The 21,518-nt window shown below is 40.9% G+C and overlaps 1 protein-coding gene across 7 annotated transcripts in view; it reads right to left on the minus strand.

Moving 5' to 3' along the window:
* Nucleotides 1-21,518, minus strand: part of scaper (S-phase cyclin A-associated protein in the ER) — a 160,703-nt gene that overhangs the window by 108,935 nt on the left and 30,250 nt on the right. For 4 of the 7 annotated variants that reach the window (XM_061916971.1, XM_061916975.1, XM_061916974.1 and 1 more), the window contains exons 3-12: nt 20,055-20,119; nt 18,897-19,094; nt 14,222-14,322; nt 11,772-11,888; nt 5,803-5,930; nt 5,471-5,727; nt 3,710-4,060; nt 1,043-1,210; nt 907-973; nt 721-838 (exon numbers count right to left, since the gene is read on the minus strand). In XM_061916971.1, the coding sequence (XP_061772955.1) occupies nt 721-838; nt 907-973; nt 1,043-1,210; nt 3,710-4,060; nt 5,471-5,727; nt 5,803-5,930; nt 11,772-11,888; nt 14,222-14,322; nt 18,897-19,094; nt 20,055-20,119 (1,570 nt within the window). The remainder of the gene's footprint in view (nt 1-720; nt 839-906; nt 974-1,042; nt 1,211-3,709; nt 4,061-5,470; nt 5,728-5,802; nt 5,931-11,771; nt 11,889-14,221; nt 14,323-18,896; nt 19,095-20,054; nt 20,120-21,518) is intronic. The other 3 variants (XM_061916973.1, XM_061916977.1, XM_061916976.1) reach the window with 3 other exon arrangements.

The following is a 21,518-nucleotide window of genomic DNA, read 5'->3' on the forward strand; positions in this document are numbered from 1 at the left end:
ACCAACCCCCCCCCACTCCCCCGTGCGCCAGTTGAGGTGGGCGGGGTTGGGGGCTCGGGGGTGTATAATATAAGCAGTAAGAGTCATGGATGCATTGCTTTCTGGGTAATTGTTATGTTGCGTTTATAATGTGTTACAGAGCCGATGTTCTCCAGAAATGTGTTTGTCATTGTTGTTTGGTGTGGGTTCACAGTGTGGCACATATTAGTAAGAGTGTTAAACTTATTTATATCCCAACCTTCAGTGTAACTTGTATCACCCAGTATGCCTTCAAATCTCGTCAGTGTGACGATAGAAGCAGCGAAATGCATGCGTCAATTATAGGTTATTCCAAGCCTTCAGTGCTGAAAATAATAACCATAATAATGTTTGTTTTTATTAAATGTGCTCTTCGTGATGGTATCCTCACATCACACTTAATTTTTTACTGCATGCCATTGATAAGCGCAGGGGTGAGAAGAGGTTTTAAAGTTATTAGCGCCTGCTTACTATTACCGCATGCCTTGAATAGGCGCAGGAGCGAGAAGAGGTTTTAAATTAATTAGCGCCCTGGCGGCTATTCAAGGAAATACGGTTTATTTTTCACTAAAGAAGGGTTCGGTGAATGCGCATATGAAACTGGTGGGGTTCGGTACCTCCAACAAGGTTAAGAACCACTACCCTAGGGGTAAGAGTTAAGCTAGTTGTGACGAGTCCATACAATGACAAAGTCTACTGTACCTTTTGCGAGACGGCGAAGACAATTTTTCATGCATGTGGATTCCATGTCCGGGAGGTCGAGCAGGTTCTTCCTCCACCATGTCGCCCCAAGAGGTACTCTGACGCCATGTTTCTCTCGCTATAAAAAGGAGAATACATTTCTGAAGGATTTGAAACCAAAACACCTTTAAAACTGGGAAATCATACCATCATAGTCTGCTAGCATCTCACTCCACTCCATATTGGGTCCACATGCTCCATTGGCAATGCTCGGCTGTAGGTTGGATTTATAAAGGTAAACAAAGAATGAAGACACATCTTTAAAGAGTCAAATGTCTCTAACCAGGAAGTCATTGTCATTATCCGTGTCCAGATCGTTGTTCTCTGCTTGTATCTCTCGAGTCAACTGCTCTTCCTCTGCAATGGCACTGGCGATGGCTTCCTCGTTGGCCTTCTCCAGTCGGTCAGCCAGCTCCTCTTTCTTGGCCAGCACCTCTGCAATGGACTGAGGCTGGACACAAGACGCAAAGGTCACCTCACTCCCAGATACAGCATGCCACACATCCAATCCAGTGTTAGAGAAACACCAAGTGTCTATGCCACTGGGTCTGTATTAATGATTTGTCCAGATTGACATAGCAAGTAAAGTAACACCAGATTAATGTAATCACACTTTGGTCAAAAAGATCACAAGTGAGGAAGCATTCCACAGTCATGCAGGACACATTTGCTGCGGATGAAGAGATGGAAGGAGGCAACTAACTTTCTTTTTTGATAAGAATATGGGTCACGGATTGGGTTTGAGATTGCATCTCTCCTTTGAAGCCTGCCATGATTTACAAAAGCCAAAAGCAGTGAAGTAGTCAGGTTGTGTTAATGGTAGATAAAAAGAGAATACAATGATTTGCAAATCCTTTTCAACTTATATTCTATTGAATAGACTGCAAAGACCCATCCATCCATCCATTTTCTACCGCTTATTCCCTTTTGGGGTCGCGGGGGGCGCTGGCGCCTATCTCAGCTACAATCGGGCGGAAGGCGGGGTACACCCTGGACAAGTCGCCACCTCATCGCAGGGCCAACACAGATAGACAGACAACATTCACACTCACATTCACACACTAGGGCCAATTTAGTGTTGCCAATCAACCTATCCCCAGGTGCATGTCTTTGGAAGTGGGAGGAAGCCGGAGTACCCGGATGGAACCCACGCATTCACGGGGAGAACATGCAAACTCCACACAGAAAGATCCCGAGCCTGGATTTGAACCCAGGACTGCAGGACCTTCGTATTGTGAGGCAGACGCACTAACCCCTCTGTCACCGTGAAGCCAACTGCAAAGACAAGATACTTAATGTTCACACTGAGAAATATCCTTTTTTTTTGTACAAATACTAATTAACCTAGAATTTAATGACAGCAACACATTGCGAAAAAGTATTCAGAGTGGCATTTTTACCAGTGTGTTACATGGCCTTTCCTTTTAACAACACACAGTAAAGGTTTGGGAACTGAGGAGACACATTTTTGAAGTGGAACTATTTCCCATTCTTGCTTGATGTAAAGCTTAAGTTGTTTGACAGTCTCCCTTCTCACATTTTAGCCTTCATATTGATTTTCAATGGGAGACGGGTCTGGACTACAGGCAGGCCACTCTAGTACCTGCACTCTTTTACTATGAAGCCACACTGTTGTAACAAAAGGCTTGGCATTGGCTTGCTGAAATAAGCAGGGCCATGATAACGTTGCTTGGATGGCAATATATGTTGCTCCATAATCTGTATGTACCTTGGCCACTAATACACCCCCATACCATACCACAGAACACCTTTCCACTTTGCATCAGTCCATCTTAGATGAGCTCAGGCCCAGCGAAGCCTTTCTTGTTGTTGTTGATGAATGGCTTTCGCTTTGCATAGTAGAGTTTTAACTTGCACTTACAGATGTAGCGACCAACTGTAGTTACTGACAGTGGTTTTCTGAAGCGTTTGAGCCCATCTGGTGATATCCATTACACAATGATGTCGCTTTTTGATGCAGTACTGCCTGAGGGATCCAAGGTCCGTAATATCATGGCTTACATGCAGTGATTTCTCTAGATTATCTGAACCTTTTGATGATATTACAGAGCGTAGATGGTGAAATCCCTAAATTCCTTGCAATAGCCGGTTGAAAAATGTTTTTAAACTGTTTAACAGTTTGCTCACACATTGTTGACAAAGTGGTGACCCTCGACTTGTCCTTGTTTGTGAATGACTGAGCATTTAATGGAAGCTACTTTGATACCCAATCATGGCCCCCACCTGTTCTCAATTAACCCGTTCACCTGTGGGTAAGTGTTTGATGAGCATTCCTCAACATTCTCACTCTTTTTTGCCACTTATGCCAGCTTTTTTAAAACATGTTGCAGGCATCAAATTCCAAATGAGCTAATATTTGCAAACATTTAAGTCTTCCAGTTTGAATGTTAAGTATATTGTCGATGCAGTCTATTCAATTGAATTTAAGTTGAAAAGGATTTGCAAATCGCTGTATTCTCTTTTTATTTACCAAGGCTCCAGCAGCCTTTCACGCCCCTGAAAGGGACAAGCGGTAGGAAATGGATGGATGGATTTACACAATATGCCGACTTCACTGGTTTTGGGTTTTGTAGAAAACGTGATCTGAATATATGATGTACAAATAACTTGGCCTACCTGAGAAAAGGAGTTGGACACATACATTAAAACAGGTAGTCCACAGAAAGCTACACTGGGGATTGATAGTAGTTTTAATAAATAACATTTAAAATGTGGTTCCCTCCTTTTATCCGGTAAGTGGAAGCACTTGCTACAATACACACATCAACTCACAGCTATTCTTCACAGTGAATGTTGCTAAAACATTGCAGTCTTGGTCAGGGATTTCTTTTAAATGACTTTGTTTAGGCGGTAAAGCACCCTTGAGACCTTCCTGACTCGCCCCCTCACAGCCACCCCTCCCCCTGTTCCTCCATCTCTCAGCACTCACAGTAGAAAGCTCTGTGGGGTCCAGAACACTCTCCAGTTTCACCGCTGTCATGGGAGTCTCAGCCTGTTGTGGAGCAGATCTGTCCGTGCCCTGCGACGAGCCCCCCTCAGCCACATTGTTACCAAAGACAGACGGTCCGCAGAGCCTATCCGTCTGGGCTTGATCTGGGGATGTGGAGCGGGCCAGAGCAGGAAGTGGCGCTGATAAGGTCACGTCACCTGGTGGGACTGCGGCTGAGCTTAGGGTGGGCTCTGAAGCTTGGGAAAGGATGAGATCTGCTATAGGGGGAGGCGTGCCATCGCAGGGTGCGTTGACACAATTCCCCGAGTCTTGTGCACTCTCTGCTGGGGGCTGCACCAACAATCACATACACACAAGCAGACGCAAGCTCCATTAAAGACATGCACTTCACCAGAGCAATAACACACCTCAAATCATGCAGGGAATCTGGATAATGGCATGCTCTAATGCAGGTGTAGACTTGAAGATGAATGGGGTCATAAGCTCTGTATCCCCAACCAAAAGATAGATATGACATACACCAATTGTGTGGTGAGGAGTGTGAAAACTGACTAAAAAATCTAATTTAAGCTACTGTATTTCCTTGAATTGCCGCCGGGTAGATAATATGCGCCTGCCTTGAATTACTGCCGGGTCAAACTCGCTTCGCAAAATAATTAGCGCACGCTTAGTATTACCGCCGGGTCAAACTCGTAACGTCACGAGTGACACTTCCCCTGTCATCATTTTCAAAATGGAGGAGGCTGATTTCAATACCGGTAATTTGAAATCGCATAAAGGGAAGAAGATTAAGAGCTATTCAGTAGGATTTAAGGTCTGAGCTATTGAATACCGGTATGCTAAAAAGAACAGTAAGCAGCTATGTTTTATTAAAATACCGTAGCTGCGTGCGTCATTAAATGACTCCCGACTCCTGGCGGTAGTGATCCTTTTTGCGACTATTCGGCTGCAGAAGAAGTGACAACGAGTGACGTGATATGTGCTGGGAACGGATATGATGCGGTAGTTGAACGACGGACCTTTTAGGATGTAACACCACTACTCCTATGCTGGCTGTGTAAACAACCGGGCTGAAATAAAGCATGTTCCAGTCCAAAACACCCAGTGTATTATTTATAAAATAACACTTCATGGTGGCAGCGGTGGGATAAAGAGATCACCCACGGAGCAGAACGGGAGGGGGAGTTTCCCGAGGATAATTCTGTCGTCGACGTGAGGAGCCGAGCTAACTGACAGCAGCGGTCTGATAGCAGTTTTCTAAACTGGACTTTCAATCGAAGCAGGAGGTAATAAAGGAAGATTTCCATCGAGACAGAGAGACTTTTAAAATTGAAGAAAGATAAGGAAGACTTTTATAAACAAGTTATCGATGCTTTTGATCAGAAGGAGCTGGCATGGACTTCATTTATAAGTAAAGGTAAGACCATAATAAGTTTTTTTTTTTTTTATTATTAAATGTGCTTTTCATGATGGTATCCTTAAAACACGATCAAATGTTTACGGCATGCCTTTGGTAAGTGCCAGAGTGAGAAGAGGTTTTAAAATAATTTGCGCCTTTGGTAAGCGCCAGAGTGAGAAGAGGTTTTAAATTAATTAGCGCCCCGGCGGCAATTCAAGGAAATACAGTAAGTGTATGTGAATATTATGAGCCCAAAACCATAACAATATGGTCGATGAAGCCATATCATATTTCCTTGCTCTTCATGAATAATCAATATCTTTACTCAGGGACCTCAGTACCTCCATCGCATGTTTAACATTCTCCAGGGGGTCCGGCTGCGCAGGGACTTGCTGCTCAGAGTCCACCTGGGTTGCGTTGTTGTCAGGCAAGAGCTGAGGGCAGGAAGGTGGAACTTTTTGTGGCGCCACAAGGTTGTCCTGCTTGGGAGCAACATTGACTGCCACGACCGGGCTGACCTTGGCGATCATGGTGGCAGATCGAGGTTTGGCAGCACGTCCTCGTTGGACGGTCTCCCAGCCTTCTGCATCCTTCTTACCTAAAGATGGAAGGCATAAAAAACAAATATTCCGTCCTGCTGTGTTTTAAGGGGTTCGTGGGAGTGATGTCATACTTGGTGTTTCAACTTGTGAAGTTGTCAGTTGACTAGAACTTGGCGCTGACTGAGTGCACTTCACTCTGTCTGCCCAGCTGGGACCGGAGTGGGACAGTCGGGCAGCAGCCAGTGCAGGAGAAGGACCGCTGGATAGGACATATGTACAGGAGCAAAACAAATGAAGACACAAATAAAAACCTGATGACTAAAAATATTATTTTTGTCATTTCTGTTGCTCTTTCCCATTCAGTTGCCAGTCACAGACGTTAATGGGGAACTGCACTTTAGTGCGGGATTTTGATTATCGTTCACAATTATTATAAGAGACAAGAACACGTCTTTTTTTTTTTTTTAGGTTGGGTGGGTAGGTATAGATGATTAAAAAAATATATTTTAATATGGAGCTAATTGAAGCCATATTCAAAGCCCTCTAAAACTACTTCAAAACCCTCCATCAATGTTTTATATACACACTGCAAGTCTATATATATGTATTAACAAACACATTCATGACATTATGTAATATCTGGTCTTCAAATTTGACTTTTTAAGGTCAAGGCAAGTGTTGCCTTAAAGAAGGGCTGATATTTTAGGGCACCAAGGCAAATTAGAAGGGCAACAAGGCAAAAAAATTGTTCTTTCCAGGCAGGGGTGCATACATACATAATATATATATATATATATATATATATATATATATATATATATATATATATATATATATATATACAGTGAGAGTAAAAAGTATTTGATCCCTTGCTGATTTTGTTGGTTTGCCCACTACTAAAGACATGATCATTCTATACTTTTAATGGTAGATGTATTCTAACATGGAAAGACAGAATATCAAAACAAAAATCCAGAAAATAACTTTCAAGAATATATTTTAATTCATTTGTATTTCATTGAGGGAAATAAGTATTTGATCCCTCTAGACAAAAGCAGTTAATACTTGGTGGCAATGCCTTTGTTTGCAAGCACAGCGGTCAGACATTTGTGGTAGTTAACCACAAGGTCAGCACGCATATCAGGGGGAATTTTGGCCTACTCTTCTTTGCATATCCTCTCGAGATCATTCAGGTTGGTGGGCTGTCGCTTGGCAACTCGGACCTTCAGCTCCCTCCATAGATTTTCAATAGGATTGAGGTCCGGAGACTGGCTGGGCCACTCTATGACCTTAATATGGTTCTTCTTGAGCCACTCCTTTGTTGCCTTTGCTGTATGCTTCGGATCGCTGTCATGTTGGAAGACCCAACCACGGCCCATTTTCAGCTTCCTGGCAGAGGGGAGGAGGTTGTCCCTCAAGACTGCACGGTCCATGGCTCCATCCATCTTCCCACTGATGCAGTGTAGTAGCCCTGTGCCCTTGGCAGAGAAACACCCCCAACACATAATGCTTCCACCTCCATGCTTGATGGTGGGCACAGTGTTATTTGGGTCGTAGGCAGCATTTTTCTTTCTCCACACACGACGTGTAGAGTTTAGGCCAAATAGTTCAATTTTGGTCTCGTCTGACCATAGAACCTTCTCCCAATCACTTTGTGCATCATTGAGGTGATCATTGGCATACTTTAGGCGGGCCTCCACATGTGCCTTCTTAAGCAGGGGTACCTTTCGGGCACTGCAGGATTTTAACCCATTCCGTCGCAAAGTGTTGCCAACTGTTTTCCTGGTGACTGTGGTCCCAGCTGCCTTGAGGTCATTTACTAACTCCTGCTGAGTGGTTGCAGGACCATTTCTCACAGTTCTCATGATCATTGCAACCCCACGAGGTGAAATCTTCTGTGGAGCACCAGATGGAGGTCTGTTGATGGTCATGTTATACTTTTTAAATTTTCTAACAGTTGCACCAATGGTTGTTACTTTGATTCCCAGCATCTTGCTAATGTTTTTGTAGCCCATTCCAGATTTGTGCAGGTCAACAATCCTGTCTCTGAGGTCCTGAGAGAGTTCTTTTGTCTTACCCATGTTGGAGAGCTTGGAATCTGTCTGAGTCTCTGATCAGGTGTCTTTTATACAGGTGATTAGTTAGAACAGGTGTCTTCAATTCAGTCTTCAATTCCCAAGTTGATTGGGAGTGTCTAACTGCTCTGTGAAAGCCAGAAATCCTAATGCACACTAGGGGATCAGATACTTTTTTCCTTCAATGAAATGCAAATCAATTAAAATATATTCCTTAAAGTTATTTTCTGGATTTTCTTTTTGATATTCCATCTCACCATGTTTAAATACATCTACCATTAAAAGTATAGAATGATCATGTCTTTATTAGTGGGCAAACCAACAAAATCAGCAAGGGATCAAATACTTTTTACTCTCACTGTATATATATATATATTGTATATATATATATATATATATATATATACATACACACACACACACACATTTGTAAATATATATATATATACACATTTGTAAATATATATATTTATTTTGTTAACCTTTTGATAGCTGGAGGTTTTTTTTTCATTATTTATTAATTTTATATGTACATGGAGATGTGAAGTAAATTATATTCATATAGCGCTTTTCTCTAGTGACTCAAAGCGCTTTACATAGTGAAACCCAATACCTAAGTTACATTTAAACCAGTGTGGGTGGCACTGGGAGCACGTGGGTAAAGTGTCTTGCCCAAGGACACAACGGCAATGACTAGGATGGCGGAAGCGGGAATCGAACCTGCAGCCCTCAAGTTGCTGGCACGGCCACTCTACCAACCGAGCTATACCACTGATGTATTGATGTATTGGGACAGATCCATTAAGAGTTTGAGTAGAAATATGTCGTCTAGGAATTAACTACACATAATAAAACATTAAGAAAATACTGTGTCACATGAATAGGTTTTGAAGTAATACATGAAATAAACATGTAAAAAAAAAAAAACTTGTTTACTTTTTGATATCAAAATAAAACACAAAGCAGTTTGGCTGATGAAGACGAAGTCTAAGAAACAAGCTTTGTTCTTTTCTTGGTTCAGTTCAACCGTTTGGCCACAAAAATAAAGAGTGAAACCTCTAACATCGAATACACAATCATCACAGCCTGTGTTCAGTTCGATGATATAACAAAACATTTTAGCTAGTATTGATGATATTTGAACACTGATACAGTTTGCAGTTAAATAAAGGAGTGAACATCCCAGTAAGCAAAGTAAAGCCTTTATAAACAAGTTGTGACAAGTTTTACGACACATCACCTACTGCATGTTTCCTCACATCATTAACTCTGTCACAGCTGATGGACACTGCATTGAGAAAATAAAAGCAACATCAAATGGTTTTCTCCTTCGCTGTGTACTTTTAGTGTCGGGACAAGTGTCTCCAATATTGTCCACACCTGTCTCCATCCAAACACAGCAGTGCGCTCTAAAACGCACGCCGGGAAGCGAGGGAAAATGATGTTAAACCAAGCGTTTGGCTGCGTTTACTCCGAGGGGAAATCACTGCAGCAAAGTCTGTGTCGTTAGTCCGCCATGATTATCAAGCCAAACAACGCTAGTGCGCTTGCGCCTGACCTCTGGTTGCCTAAAATGCATGAATAAATGACGGGGTTTCAGAAATAAAAAAATTAGACGGTGTTACTAAACCGTCTGGAATTTTATCGCAAATTATCATTATACCGTTTACTGTTAAATCGCTTGTCCATTAACAAGTAAAAGTGAAGGGCGGTCACGGCATGTTCTTGCCGCCGATGTTGGTCAATTTTTTTAGGGCATTACGGCAATTGACATGGGCGGTCGTGGCTTTTGTCGCACTTGCTGTGGTTAAATTCGAGCCCTGTAATATGTTCAATAGTAACCGTATTTTGGTCATTTTAATCAATAGCGGCATTTCCTGTTCTGCCGCATTTAAACAAAGTAAGTCAATATACTATTGTTTATAATTAAGAGTTTCAAAAGGGTGGAAATTTACCATGGTAAGTTAAGCTCGGGAAGTTTGGAAATGTTTACAATTTTTTGATTATTCAAAGTTCGTCACCGTCCATTTATTCTGTAAAATAAGATGAGAAGCTTGTAAAACACTAATGCAATGCCACACACAGATCAAAATAGTCATTTTAACAATTGGAGTAGTCTTTAAAAATATGTTACTGATGGACAAATGAATAGAAATAGGCTAGATGAATACATGAACAGTCAATCAGCATGCTAAATCAAACCATAAGCTATATTCTTGTATGACAACAGAACGGCTAGCAGAACAGAAGGCAGAGGAAACTACACCTTTTCATTTACTATTTGCTGGTTGAACTTTACAGATCACAAAAAAGGTCAATTCGGATCGCTAACGTTGTTAGCATAAATGAATGGGATTTAACATAGAGAAAATTAACATCACGGCTAACGGAGAAATACTTTTGGTTCCTTATGAGACTGTGGTGGTACATAAACCTAGCTAGCTAGAGATAATGGCCCCAAAATCATTTAACAAGTACAGGAACAGCTATCTATCTTGAGTGGAAGTCTGCTGGAGTAGTTTACAGTCATACAGTAACAAGCAATTTTACCTCTATTACACTTAAATACTATAGATCAAATATATTTACCCCAGTAATATCATCAAAGCTAACCTGACTGGATGAAGTCCTTGGACTCAAATACTATTGTGGCCTCAATAGCCCTGCTGTAGTGTGTAGCATGCTGGGAATTATCTTTGCATGTAATGGAGAAATGCACAGTGCAGGGTTGAAAGACAACTGAATTTGCATTAAATCAGGTTGTTTTAGCTAATAATCATGCTGCAAGATCTAGCATGTTGCATTCCTAGTTTATTCCCATTAATTCATATGGATAGTTTCCAACTTTTAAAATTCCCGGAAATGTGCAACCCTATTCATAATACATGGAGCACATCACCGTACATACACCACAACTACGCTGTTGAGCTAGCAGTGTACAAACAAAACATGATGCTAATACTTTACAGATACTGTAATATCATTGCTCATGTTTTTCACTTAGTACAGGTTATTGTCCGATCGTATCGTAGAAGCTAGCTTATCGTTTGTCATAGTTGACTCTTACTGTTAACGCCGTAGCACAACAATGTTAGTAGCCAGAAAAAGAGTTCCTCTGTGTTCGCTCTTACAATAACAAAGTCACTCGTTATTATACAGGTTACAGAACGTAAATGAAATATTGTTGGTGGTATTTTATGCATTTTTAAAGTGCTTTAGAGGTAGAAATGATTGCTCCCATCAGCTGCGTTGCTAGCCATCAAGAACGAGACGATTTTTATATGATAGAAAGTGAAAAAAACAAAAACATTTTGAATTCTTGTCACTCATAAGTATTGTTAGCGATAGGCAAAATTCCCAAAAAAAGCGCAGTTCCCTTCTTATCTCTTATTGTCCCAGGCTTAGCAGAACAACAGATATGTGCATTCGTTCCGGTAGGTGTGGGCGGGGGGAGATGGTGAAGAGGACAGTGCGTCCGTAGTGTTTTCAGATCAACTGGGCAATGCGAATTGAATGTGTTGTTTTTTAGGTTGGTCTCTCCAAAGCTTTGGAATAAATTGCAAAATACCTATTCTTTTCTGGGTTATCATTTAAAACTAGCTTACGTGTCATCAAAAGAACTTGGGATTGACCAGTAATTAAAAATTCTTTCGGAGGAACATATTGTCCGAATGCAACACTAGCCACCAAGAACGAAACAAATTTTATATGATAGAAAGTGAAAAAAAACAAAACATTTTGAATTCTTCTCTCTCATAAGTATTGTGAGCGAGAGGCAAAATTCCCAAAAAATAGTGCAGTTCCCCTTGAAAGCGCCACTCTCCACTTGTAAAAGCACCTACGCCACGATCAATACCCATTTTCTGCAATGTCTGATTACAGAACATTTCTCAAAAGGAACCAATGCTTCAGCAGTCTTTAACACTTGTAACCACACCTTTCAACAACAGTGTAGGCAAAGACCCAACGAATACAATTAACCAACACACGGTTCACTGACTGCAACTGAAAGAGAAGTGGCTTACCCAAAGGTGAGGGTGCGACGTGTACCCGGAGAAGATACCAGTCTGTCTGCAGAGGAGCTAGGCACCACATGACGTCCCGGTGACATCTTACGCAGTTCCCAGGCTAAAGAAGTAGGCCTGCAAATGAATAGGAGTGATTACAATAAATGGTTACTTGCAAGGAGTTGTACGTGTTTGGACAATGTAAGCTTAAAATGATAAATTTTGTAGCCTTAGCCTTGAAGGGAATCCAATAAAAGTGTGGATCTATTTGACAATAAGCTATTGATCCATTGTGTTTGTGCCTTCAAGCTCACAAGGAATTCCACCAACAAACGGTTAGCCCTGGGGTCGGCAACCCACGGCGCTCGAGCCACATGTGGTTCTCTAGCGCCGCCCTAGTGGCATTTAATACATTTCAAAAATGTATTAAAATGGAAAAAGATGAGGAAAAAAAATCAATTGTTTGTTTTAAAATGGTAGGAGAACAAACATGACACGAACCTCCCTAAATGTAAGAACTCCCACTGTTTATATTAAACATGCTTCACTAATGAGAGTATTTGGCGAGCGACGTTCAGTCCTACTAATTTCGGCGGTCCTTGAATTCACCGTAGTTTGTTTACATGTACAACTTTCTCCGGCGCTGCCACAGAAAGACGTGTTTTGTGCCACTCCTTCTTTGTCCACCAAACTTTTTATGCTGTGCATGAATGCTAACATGCTATTTAGGCTGTCTCTATGTACATATTGCGTCATCATGCCTTGTAGGTATATTTGAGCTCATTTAATTTCCGTTACTTATGTCATCTGTGTACTAAATGTATATTTGCATGTCTCATGACATTATCTGTATGTAATATTGGCTGCATTTCTGAAAGTTGTTTGTGTCTCATGTTGTTCCAGACCACAGCAAACAGTACCAAGCTTGCAAAGATTGCAATAAATCCATTAAAAGAAGTCGGCCTGCCGTTTCCTTTAACTTAGAACAGGGGTGCCCACACTTTTTCTGCAGGTGAGCTACTTGTCAATTGACCAAGTCGATGGGATCTACCTCACTCATATATGTCATTTATATTTGTTTATTTATAAAAGATACGTTTTTTGTTAACAACTTAAAGGTGTTTAATGATAATACAGGCATGTTTAACACATATAGATTCCTTTCTTTCATGAAGACAAGAAAATAAGTTGGTGTATTACCTGATTCGGATGACTTTCATTGATTGGAATCAGACAGTAGGGATGATAACGTCCACATTTTCAAATGGAGAGAAAATAATACCACATGAAAGTGGTTGGTTTTTTGCATCGTTTTTGTCCTGCTTCCATACTCGTTTTTACACACTTTACAAGAAATATATTGACGGCAAACTCCGTGTCTTGCTCACTTGTGCACGCCAGCTTTCTGAGACTCTTATTTTGTTAGTGCAGGCAGGATGAAGCAGCGCTTTTGTTGTTAGTGCAGGCAGGATGAAGCAGCGCTTTTGTTGTGAAGATAGGAACTGTGCAGTCAGTATTTAGAGTTTTGACGGCAGGTACGGCGTGAATGTCTGTTGAAATGAAAAGTGTTTCTCCAAAATATTTTTCTTAATAATCTCACAAGATCTTCGAGTGCCGTGAATGTCAAAAAAGTGACGTATTGGTGAAGATTGATGAGCTCTCATTTTTAGGTCAATTTTTTTTTTTAATCCCTGGCTGGTAAGCGACCGGTAGCTCGCAATCGACGTAATGGGCGCCCCTGGTTTACATGTACAACTTTCACCGATGCTGCCACAGAAAGACGCGTTTTATGCCACTCCTTTGTCTCATTTTGTCCACCAAACTTTTTATGCTGTGCATGAATGCTAACATCCTATTTAGGCTGGCTGTATGTACATATTGTGTCATTATGCCTCCTTTGTAGGTATATTTGAGCTCATTTAATTTCCTTTACTTATGTCATCTGTGTATTAAATGCATATTTGCATGTTTCATGACACATTATCTGTATGTAATATTGGCTGCATTTCTGATAGTTGTGTGTCATGTTGTTCCAGACCACAGCAAATGGTACCAAGCTTGAAAAGATTGCAGTAAAACCATTAAAAGAAGTAGGCCTGCAATTTCCTTTAACTTAGACAATACATCTATAACTTTGGCCTTTCTAAGTCAGTTATTTCCAGGAGTTATCTCACCCTCGGAGAAGCCTCTGTTTGACTCATGTTTTCCAATGTTGTAAAAGTGTGTAGAATAAATATTACGAGTCAACGAAGACTTTCATCAGCCTGCGACAAAATCATGCTCATAGTAGGCTATGATAGACACTTACATTATGTGTTGCCTTCATTTTAAAACTTTTATATAAGACTTAATTTTTAGCGGCTCCAGACAGATTTGTATTCTTGTATTTTTGGACCAATATGGCTCTTTCAGCATTTCGGGTTGCCGACCCCTGACTTAGTGAATACGTGCCAAACACAAAGGATGACCTGTTCAGGGCGTCTGTTTTTTCCAGCTTCTCCTGGAGCTGAATCCAGTCAATGAGAGCTTTGAAATCCCGCACGTAGTTGTCCAACATCATCAACACTTCCTGAGGGACAAAAACAAAATGAACAAAGCACATCAGCTTAGAACTGAATTGACTTGTTTTTTGTTTCTTTCCAGATTCAAGTTTGTCATTGAAATGGTTACAAAAAGAAAATCCGAAGTGTGAAGCTCAGTATGTTTCCTGTAAGATTTCCGCCAGCTCGTGCGCACATAGAACACTTTGAGGAAGACCGGACAATATAAACTTTTGCATCTTATCTGTACTTGGTATTTTGGTTGTTGCAGAGGTGTTGTCCCGTGGGGGGCATTGGGGGCCCGTGCCTTCCTCCCCCTGCCACACACCTCTACAATTTACCATCCCAGAGGTCCAATGAAAGCAGACAACTGATTGATGGGGATCGTGAAGGGAGTGGTAATTGAGAGTAAAGCTCCACAGTGCTTTTTAGTTAATAGACAAGTCAGGCCAGTGAAAGATGTGTCCAGCAGCAGCTCTGCTGATTGGAACTGGTTAACAAAGACCGCTTTTATATTCTGACGTTCATTTGGTAATGAAGGCCTGGCTGGAGCCTCATGATGGACAAACTGCACAGCATGCGGAGGCATCATAAAGTGGCTTTCAGCATGTTAACCGGCACACTTACCTAAATACAACCCTCACATAACATTTCAAGACCAATGACGACATGTTCAACCTTCAAGGGGCCTCGCCATTAGGTGGGTCAGTAAAAGCCAGCGGCCCATCCACGTACACACAAAAAATGAATCGTTTTGTTTTGCTTTGCCGGTTGGTTTACTTGTCACTGTTGGAAATTTGCCTCATCTTCAATTTAGGCAAATATTCCGATTCTGATGAATATGTGCTCTGGGTTACAATAGATGTTTAATTGGAGCAAATAAATATACACTCACAAGTACAAGACAAGTTCAGGAACACTGAAACAATGAAATTAAAATGTTTATGAAATATACATAAGTTTTCATTTTTCCTTTCCAGATGTATTGATTTAATTAATAATTAATTATTTTCTAAAATAATATCCATTAATCCATCCATTTTCTACCGCTTATTCCTTTTGGGGTTACGGGGGGCGCTGGCGCCTATCTCAGCTACAATCAGGCGGAAGGCGGGGTACACCCTGGACAAATCGCCACCTCATCGCAGGGCCAATGCAATTTAAGAAAAACAAAAGGCAAGTATTACAAAAAGTCCCAACTTTTTAATAGAGGGGGGAAAAAAAAATCATATTAGGATCCGAAGTACAAACCCCGTTTCCATAGGAGTTGGGAAATTGTGTTAGATGTAAATATAAACTGAACACAATGATTTGCAAATCCTTTTCAGTGGAATGCACTACAAAGAAAAGATATTTGATGTTCATACTCAAACTTTTATTTTTTTTTGCAAATAATAATTAACATAGAATTTCATGGCTGCAACACGTGCCAAAGTAGGTGGGAAAGGGCATGTTCACCTCTGTGTTAAATCACATCATCTTTTAACAACACTCAAACGTTTGGGAACTGAGGAAATAAATTGTTGAAGCTTTGAAAGTGGAGTTCTTTCCCATTCTTGTTTTATGTAGAGCTTCAGTCGTTCAACAATCCGGGGTCTCCGCTGTCGTATTTTACGCTTCATAATGCGCCACACATTTTCGATGGGAGACAGGTCTGGACTGCAGGCGGGCCAGGAAAGTACCCGCACTCTTTATTTACGCAGTCACGCTGTTGTAACACTTGTCTTGCTGAAATAAGCAGGGTCGTCCATGATAAAGTTGATTGGATGACAACATATGTTGCTCCAAAACCTGTATGGACCTTTCAGCATTAATGGTGCCTTCACAGATGTATAAGTTACCCATGCCTTGGGCACTAATACACCCACATACCATCACACATGCTGGCTTTTGAACTTTGCGCCTATAACAATCCGAATGGTTATTTTCCTCTTTGTTCTGGAGGACACCTCCTCTTTGTTCTGGAGGACACCACGTCCTCTGTTTTCAAATATAATTTGAAATGTGGACTCGTCAGACCACAGAACACCTTTCCACTTTGCATCAGTCCATCTTAGGTGAGCTCAGGCCCAGCGAAGCGGGCGGCGTTTCTGGGTGCTGTAGATAAAGGAGTTTTAACTTGCACTTACAGACGTAGCAACCAATTGTAGTTACTGACAGTGGTTTTATGAAGTGTTCCTGAGCCCATGTAGTGATATTCTTTTCACACTGATGTCGGTTTTTGATGCAGTACCACCTGAGGGATCAAAAATGCGTAAAATAATCGCTTATGTGCAGTGATTTCTCCAGATTCTCTGAACTTTTTGAGGATTTTACGGACCGTAGATGGTAAAATCCCTAAATTCCTTGCAATAGCTCGTTGAGAAATGTTGTTCTAAAACTCTTCGACAATTTGCTTATAAAGTGGTGACCCTTACCCCATCCTTGTTTGAAAGACTGAGCATTTATTGGAAAGCTGTGTTTATACCTAATCATGGCACCCACCTGTTCCCAATTAGCCTGCACACATGTGGGATGTTCCAAATAAGTGTTTGATGAGCATTCCTCAACTTTATCAGTGTTTATTACCACCTTTCCCAACTTCGTCATGTGTTGCTGGCATGAAATTCTAAAGTTAATGATTACTTGCACAAAAAAAATGTTTATCAGTTTGAACATCAAATATGTTGTCTTTGTAGCATATTCAACTGAATATGGGTTGAAAATGTTTTGCAAATCATTGTATTCCGTTTATATTTACATCTAACACAATTTCCCAACTCATATGGAAACGGGGTTTGTACTTCTAGATCGACTTAAATATTTTAGATGAAAGAGACATCATGAAATGATATTTGGAAAAACGCCAATAAGCCCTTTTGAAGCATTAAAAAAAAGGCTCAGTCAATTTGAGTTCTTGAATAGATTGTATTTGACATCTTCTCAGCTGTTTAAAATCGGTGCAGTAGATGGTGTGTGAAGTGTCGGCCAGCTAAAAAAGTTATGGTTGAAAACAATAAAAGAAACAATCACATTCCTAAACATAAACATCCTAATGACGCTGCAAACGTGTGTTCTTGGTGATCTGCATCCATTTAATAACGTGTCATCAAAGACTTCAAATGCATTTCTTTCAATATGCATCATAACAAAAAGGGTAATATTAAAACAAATTATGCTGATAGTCCCGATCATACTGACTGATACACACAAGCTATGGAGAACTTATGAGATGTGATGCAAGTATAAGCCACTATGACACTATTTTTAAATGTTTTTATTTGATTTTTTTTTTATAAATGGCTGTGAGGATAATGTAAATAAGGGATTTCTAGTCATTTCTATGTTGGAATTCTTTTTAATATTGATACTGTTGTTGATATTATTCATTTTTGTTTGACTACTTTTGGATCGTTTTGTGTCATGTTTATGTCTCCTCCCAATGGCTCCGTTGATTGCTATTCTGAATGTTGCTGGGCCGGCTTTGGTTTTGGTTTCAGAATTGTAACAACATTGTGTATTATTTTGTGGGACTGATTAATAATTGAAAAAAAAAATAAAGTATATATGTGTGTTAAATTGAAGACTTACAAAGATTTTTTCAAAATACAATTGTGTTCCATATCTCAATAGTATGTACTGATGTATCTTAAAAATGACACAGTGAGTGCATCTGCATCAAAAAGAAAATACCTAATTGTATTAAAGTGCAAGATCACTTTACAAGATGGACAGGTTTCCTCGAAGTAGAACAGCCATCAGCAGCATTTAAAGTACCTTAATATTATCATTTTGTAGTGTCCAAGATGACGGCTGTTTTATTGACCATATTCATATAGATGGAATCCAGTTATCTGTTTGTGTGAGAGCATAAATGCAGATAGCCCACAGCACCACCGGGGGATTGGAGCTGGGGGCTATCACGGCACTCTGCCTCTCATTCCGGTTGAATCCATTATCTATCAATGTCCACTGAGCCCAAAGTGGGTGGGATGGGGATTATGAGCAGCACCCAGCCTTTTCGCCATTAGATAGCATTAGTGTGTGGTGCGATGAAGGGGGGTAAAAGCGGCCAGATGTCCGACAACATGATGATCACACCACATGGATCACGGCTACAGTCCTGACCGCAGACTACCACAAGAGCCATGCACAGCGTAATGCAGCCTCGCAGAGGAATCGATAAAAGCACAGGAAGTCCGAACCCACTCTGGAGCAGAAGTGCTAATCAACCAGCTAAAAAGCAGCACTAAAAAAAAACATTGATGATACAGCAACATTAAAAACTAACAGAATACAATTGTAACACAAGATGGAGCATACAACTATTTTCAGTAAATGCCAGATCTGCCCAACCCAAAACATAAATAACGTTGTTTACTGTCTGTCATCAATACGCGGAGCAAGCTGCCGAGAAAGAGTCCTGTGCTAATTCTCTCAGCAGCCAGGGCGTCTGACAAAAAACAGAAATCAAGAGGAATGTCGTCAGCATTCAGATGTCTAGGTCTCCCTCTAGTGTTCATCAATAGCAATGACAAACAGCTGTCTGATAATGAGCAACAGGGGCCACAGAAGTTTTGGATGCCCTCATAACTATCATCCAAGTGTACCTAAACAGACTGACCTTGCATTCTACGACGCTCTGATCAGACTCGCACGTGACGTAGATCTCATCCACCGCACGCCGCAGGTTGTCAAACAAGAAGGCCCAGTAGCGTGCTCGGAGGTCTACTTTGCGGGGCTGCCGGGCTTTAGTGGGGCTCTTCTCAGCCGCCTTGTCCAACAAGGCACCGGTTGTGCTTTTACTCTCCGCACTGGCATTCTGTGGAAAGCACGCATGAAACAACAATACAGGAATCAAAATGTAGTTGTTGTGTTTTATGAAACCTTATGTACAACTTTAGGGCTTAGACACGAGAATCCTACTTGGCATAATGTGAAATGTTTAAGAACGGAGCGCAGACTGTGTTCAGTAAAGCAAACGACTATCCAGACACTGCACACCTGGCTTAAGTCAGGGGTGCTCATCACGTCGATCGTGGAGGGTGTGTCGGTTGACCGCCAGCCAGGCATTAAAAATATAGACCTAAAAAATGGTGATCATCAATCTTCACTAAGACGTCACTTTAGTCATTTGATTGACATTCTCGGGACCCAAAGATCTTCTGAGATAACACTGGTTGATCGAGGGGGAAGGCGAGAAACACTTTTTATTTCAACAGACTCTCGCATCGTACCCGCCGTCACAACGCTAAAGACAGACTGCACAGTTCCTGTCTTCACAATAAAGGCGCTGGTTCATCCTGCCTGCGCTAACAAAATAAAAGTCTAAAAAAACTGGCGTGCACGGAGTTTGCCGCCATTGTATTTCTTGTAAAGTTTATAAAAACGGAGTATGGAAGCTAAACAAATAAGTTGCCAAAAAAACAACCACTCTCAAGTGGTATCGGACAGAAAGGAGCACTTTTTTTCGTATCCATTTGTGGACGTTATCAGCACTACTGTCTGATTCCAATCAATGCAAGTCATCAGAATCAGGTAATACACCAAGTTATATTCTTGTCTTCATGAAAGAAAGGAATCTATACATGTTAAACATGCTTGTATTATCATTAAACACCTTTCCCCTGTTAACAAAAATGTCTATATATGAATGAGGTAGATCCCCTCGACTTAAGTCAATTGAAAAGTAGCTCGCCTGCAGAAAAAGTTTGGGCACCCCTGGCTTAAGTGGTAATGTTGGTGAACAGCGCCCTCTGGTGGCATTGGGTCAAATACTGACCTGCTTCTTATTTCTTTGTTGCCCAGAATGAATCCTCTGAGCTCTGGAGTGACTTTTTGACTTGGCTGTGTGGAAAAATAAGAAAATAGGTTTATAAAATAAGTAACTATATGGTTATAAGAAACAATGTATCACACCAATGGACAGAGTAACCAACGCGCAGGATGCACATTACAGCTTGTGTTTAGGAGGTAAGTCCATGACGCTCTATACCTAAAAACTACAACCACTGTTTACTTTCATGTATATTTTTCAGCCTTGTTTTGCTTTTTTCATTTTACCGTTTTTGCTTTATTCATATTTTTCTGAACAGCCATGACACATCCGCATACACAGCTTTGAAATCACGAGTAACCTGTGCAGTAGCATACAAAAAATAAACTAAAAAAAGCCAAAGATATATTAAAACGCTATCTTGTGGTTTTAATTGCTTAAATCAGCAGTCATAAACTCGCGGCCTGCAGGTCACCCCGTATTTTGTGGCTCTCTACTTTACTTAACTTGGTACATTAGTGTGACTGCGGCCTGCACGCCCTTAGTGGATAATAGTTAAATATAGTATGACAATCTTGAATTGCACTAGAAAAAATACTAACAGTTAAGAGTGCAGACATAAACATTACAGCAAAACAACTACATCTTGCAACACAAAGAGCAAGATCCTTTAAGAAAACCAAGGTGTATAGAATCATTTCCTGGGGAAGTCATCAGTGTCAAAATATACAACTTTTACATTTAATTACACATTCAAAAGAGTAAGTCAGTACATTTTGTTTATAAAGCGCTTTTCACAGATAAAAATCACAAAGCGCAGGTGAAGTAAATAAAAACAGGGGAACATTTTAAAAAAGATACAAAGGTGATTCAAAATGATGGTTAAAAGGTGCATGAACTAAAAGCTTTACTAAAAAGAGAAGTTTTCAAATGTTTCTTAAAAGTGTCAACACAGTCAAGATCACAGAGGGACTGGTGCAAGTTGTTCCAGAGTCTGGGAGCTCCAGTCTGGAATGCCAGGTCTCCACGGGTTTAAAATGAGTTTTTGGGATCTTTAGAAGACCCTGGCCTGAAGACCCTCAAGAGTAGGGGCATAACAAGTCAGTGATGTATTGAGGGGCCCCATCATGCAACTGAAGAGTAGGGACATAAGTCAGTGATGTACTGAGGGGCCCCACCATGCAACTGAAGAGTAGGAGCATAACAAGTCAGTGATGTAATGAGGGGCCCCACCCTGCAACTGAAGAGTTGGGGCATAACAAGTCAGTGATGTACTGAGGGGCCCCACCATGCAACTGAAGAGTAGGGGCATAACAAGTCAGTGATGTACTGAGGGGCCCCACCATGCAACTGAAGAGTAGGGGCATAACAAGGCAGTGGTGTACTGAGGGGCCCCCACCATGCAACTGAAGAGTAGGGGCATAACAAGTCAGTAATGTATTGAGAGGCCCCACCATGCAACTGAAGAGT

This window comes from Nerophis ophidion, linkage group LG12, assembly GCF_033978795.1.
Source record: "Nerophis ophidion isolate RoL-2023_Sa linkage group LG12, RoL_Noph_v1.0, whole genome shotgun sequence".
NCBI classification, from domain to species: Eukaryota; Metazoa; Chordata; class Actinopteri; order Syngnathiformes; family Syngnathidae; genus Nerophis; species Nerophis ophidion.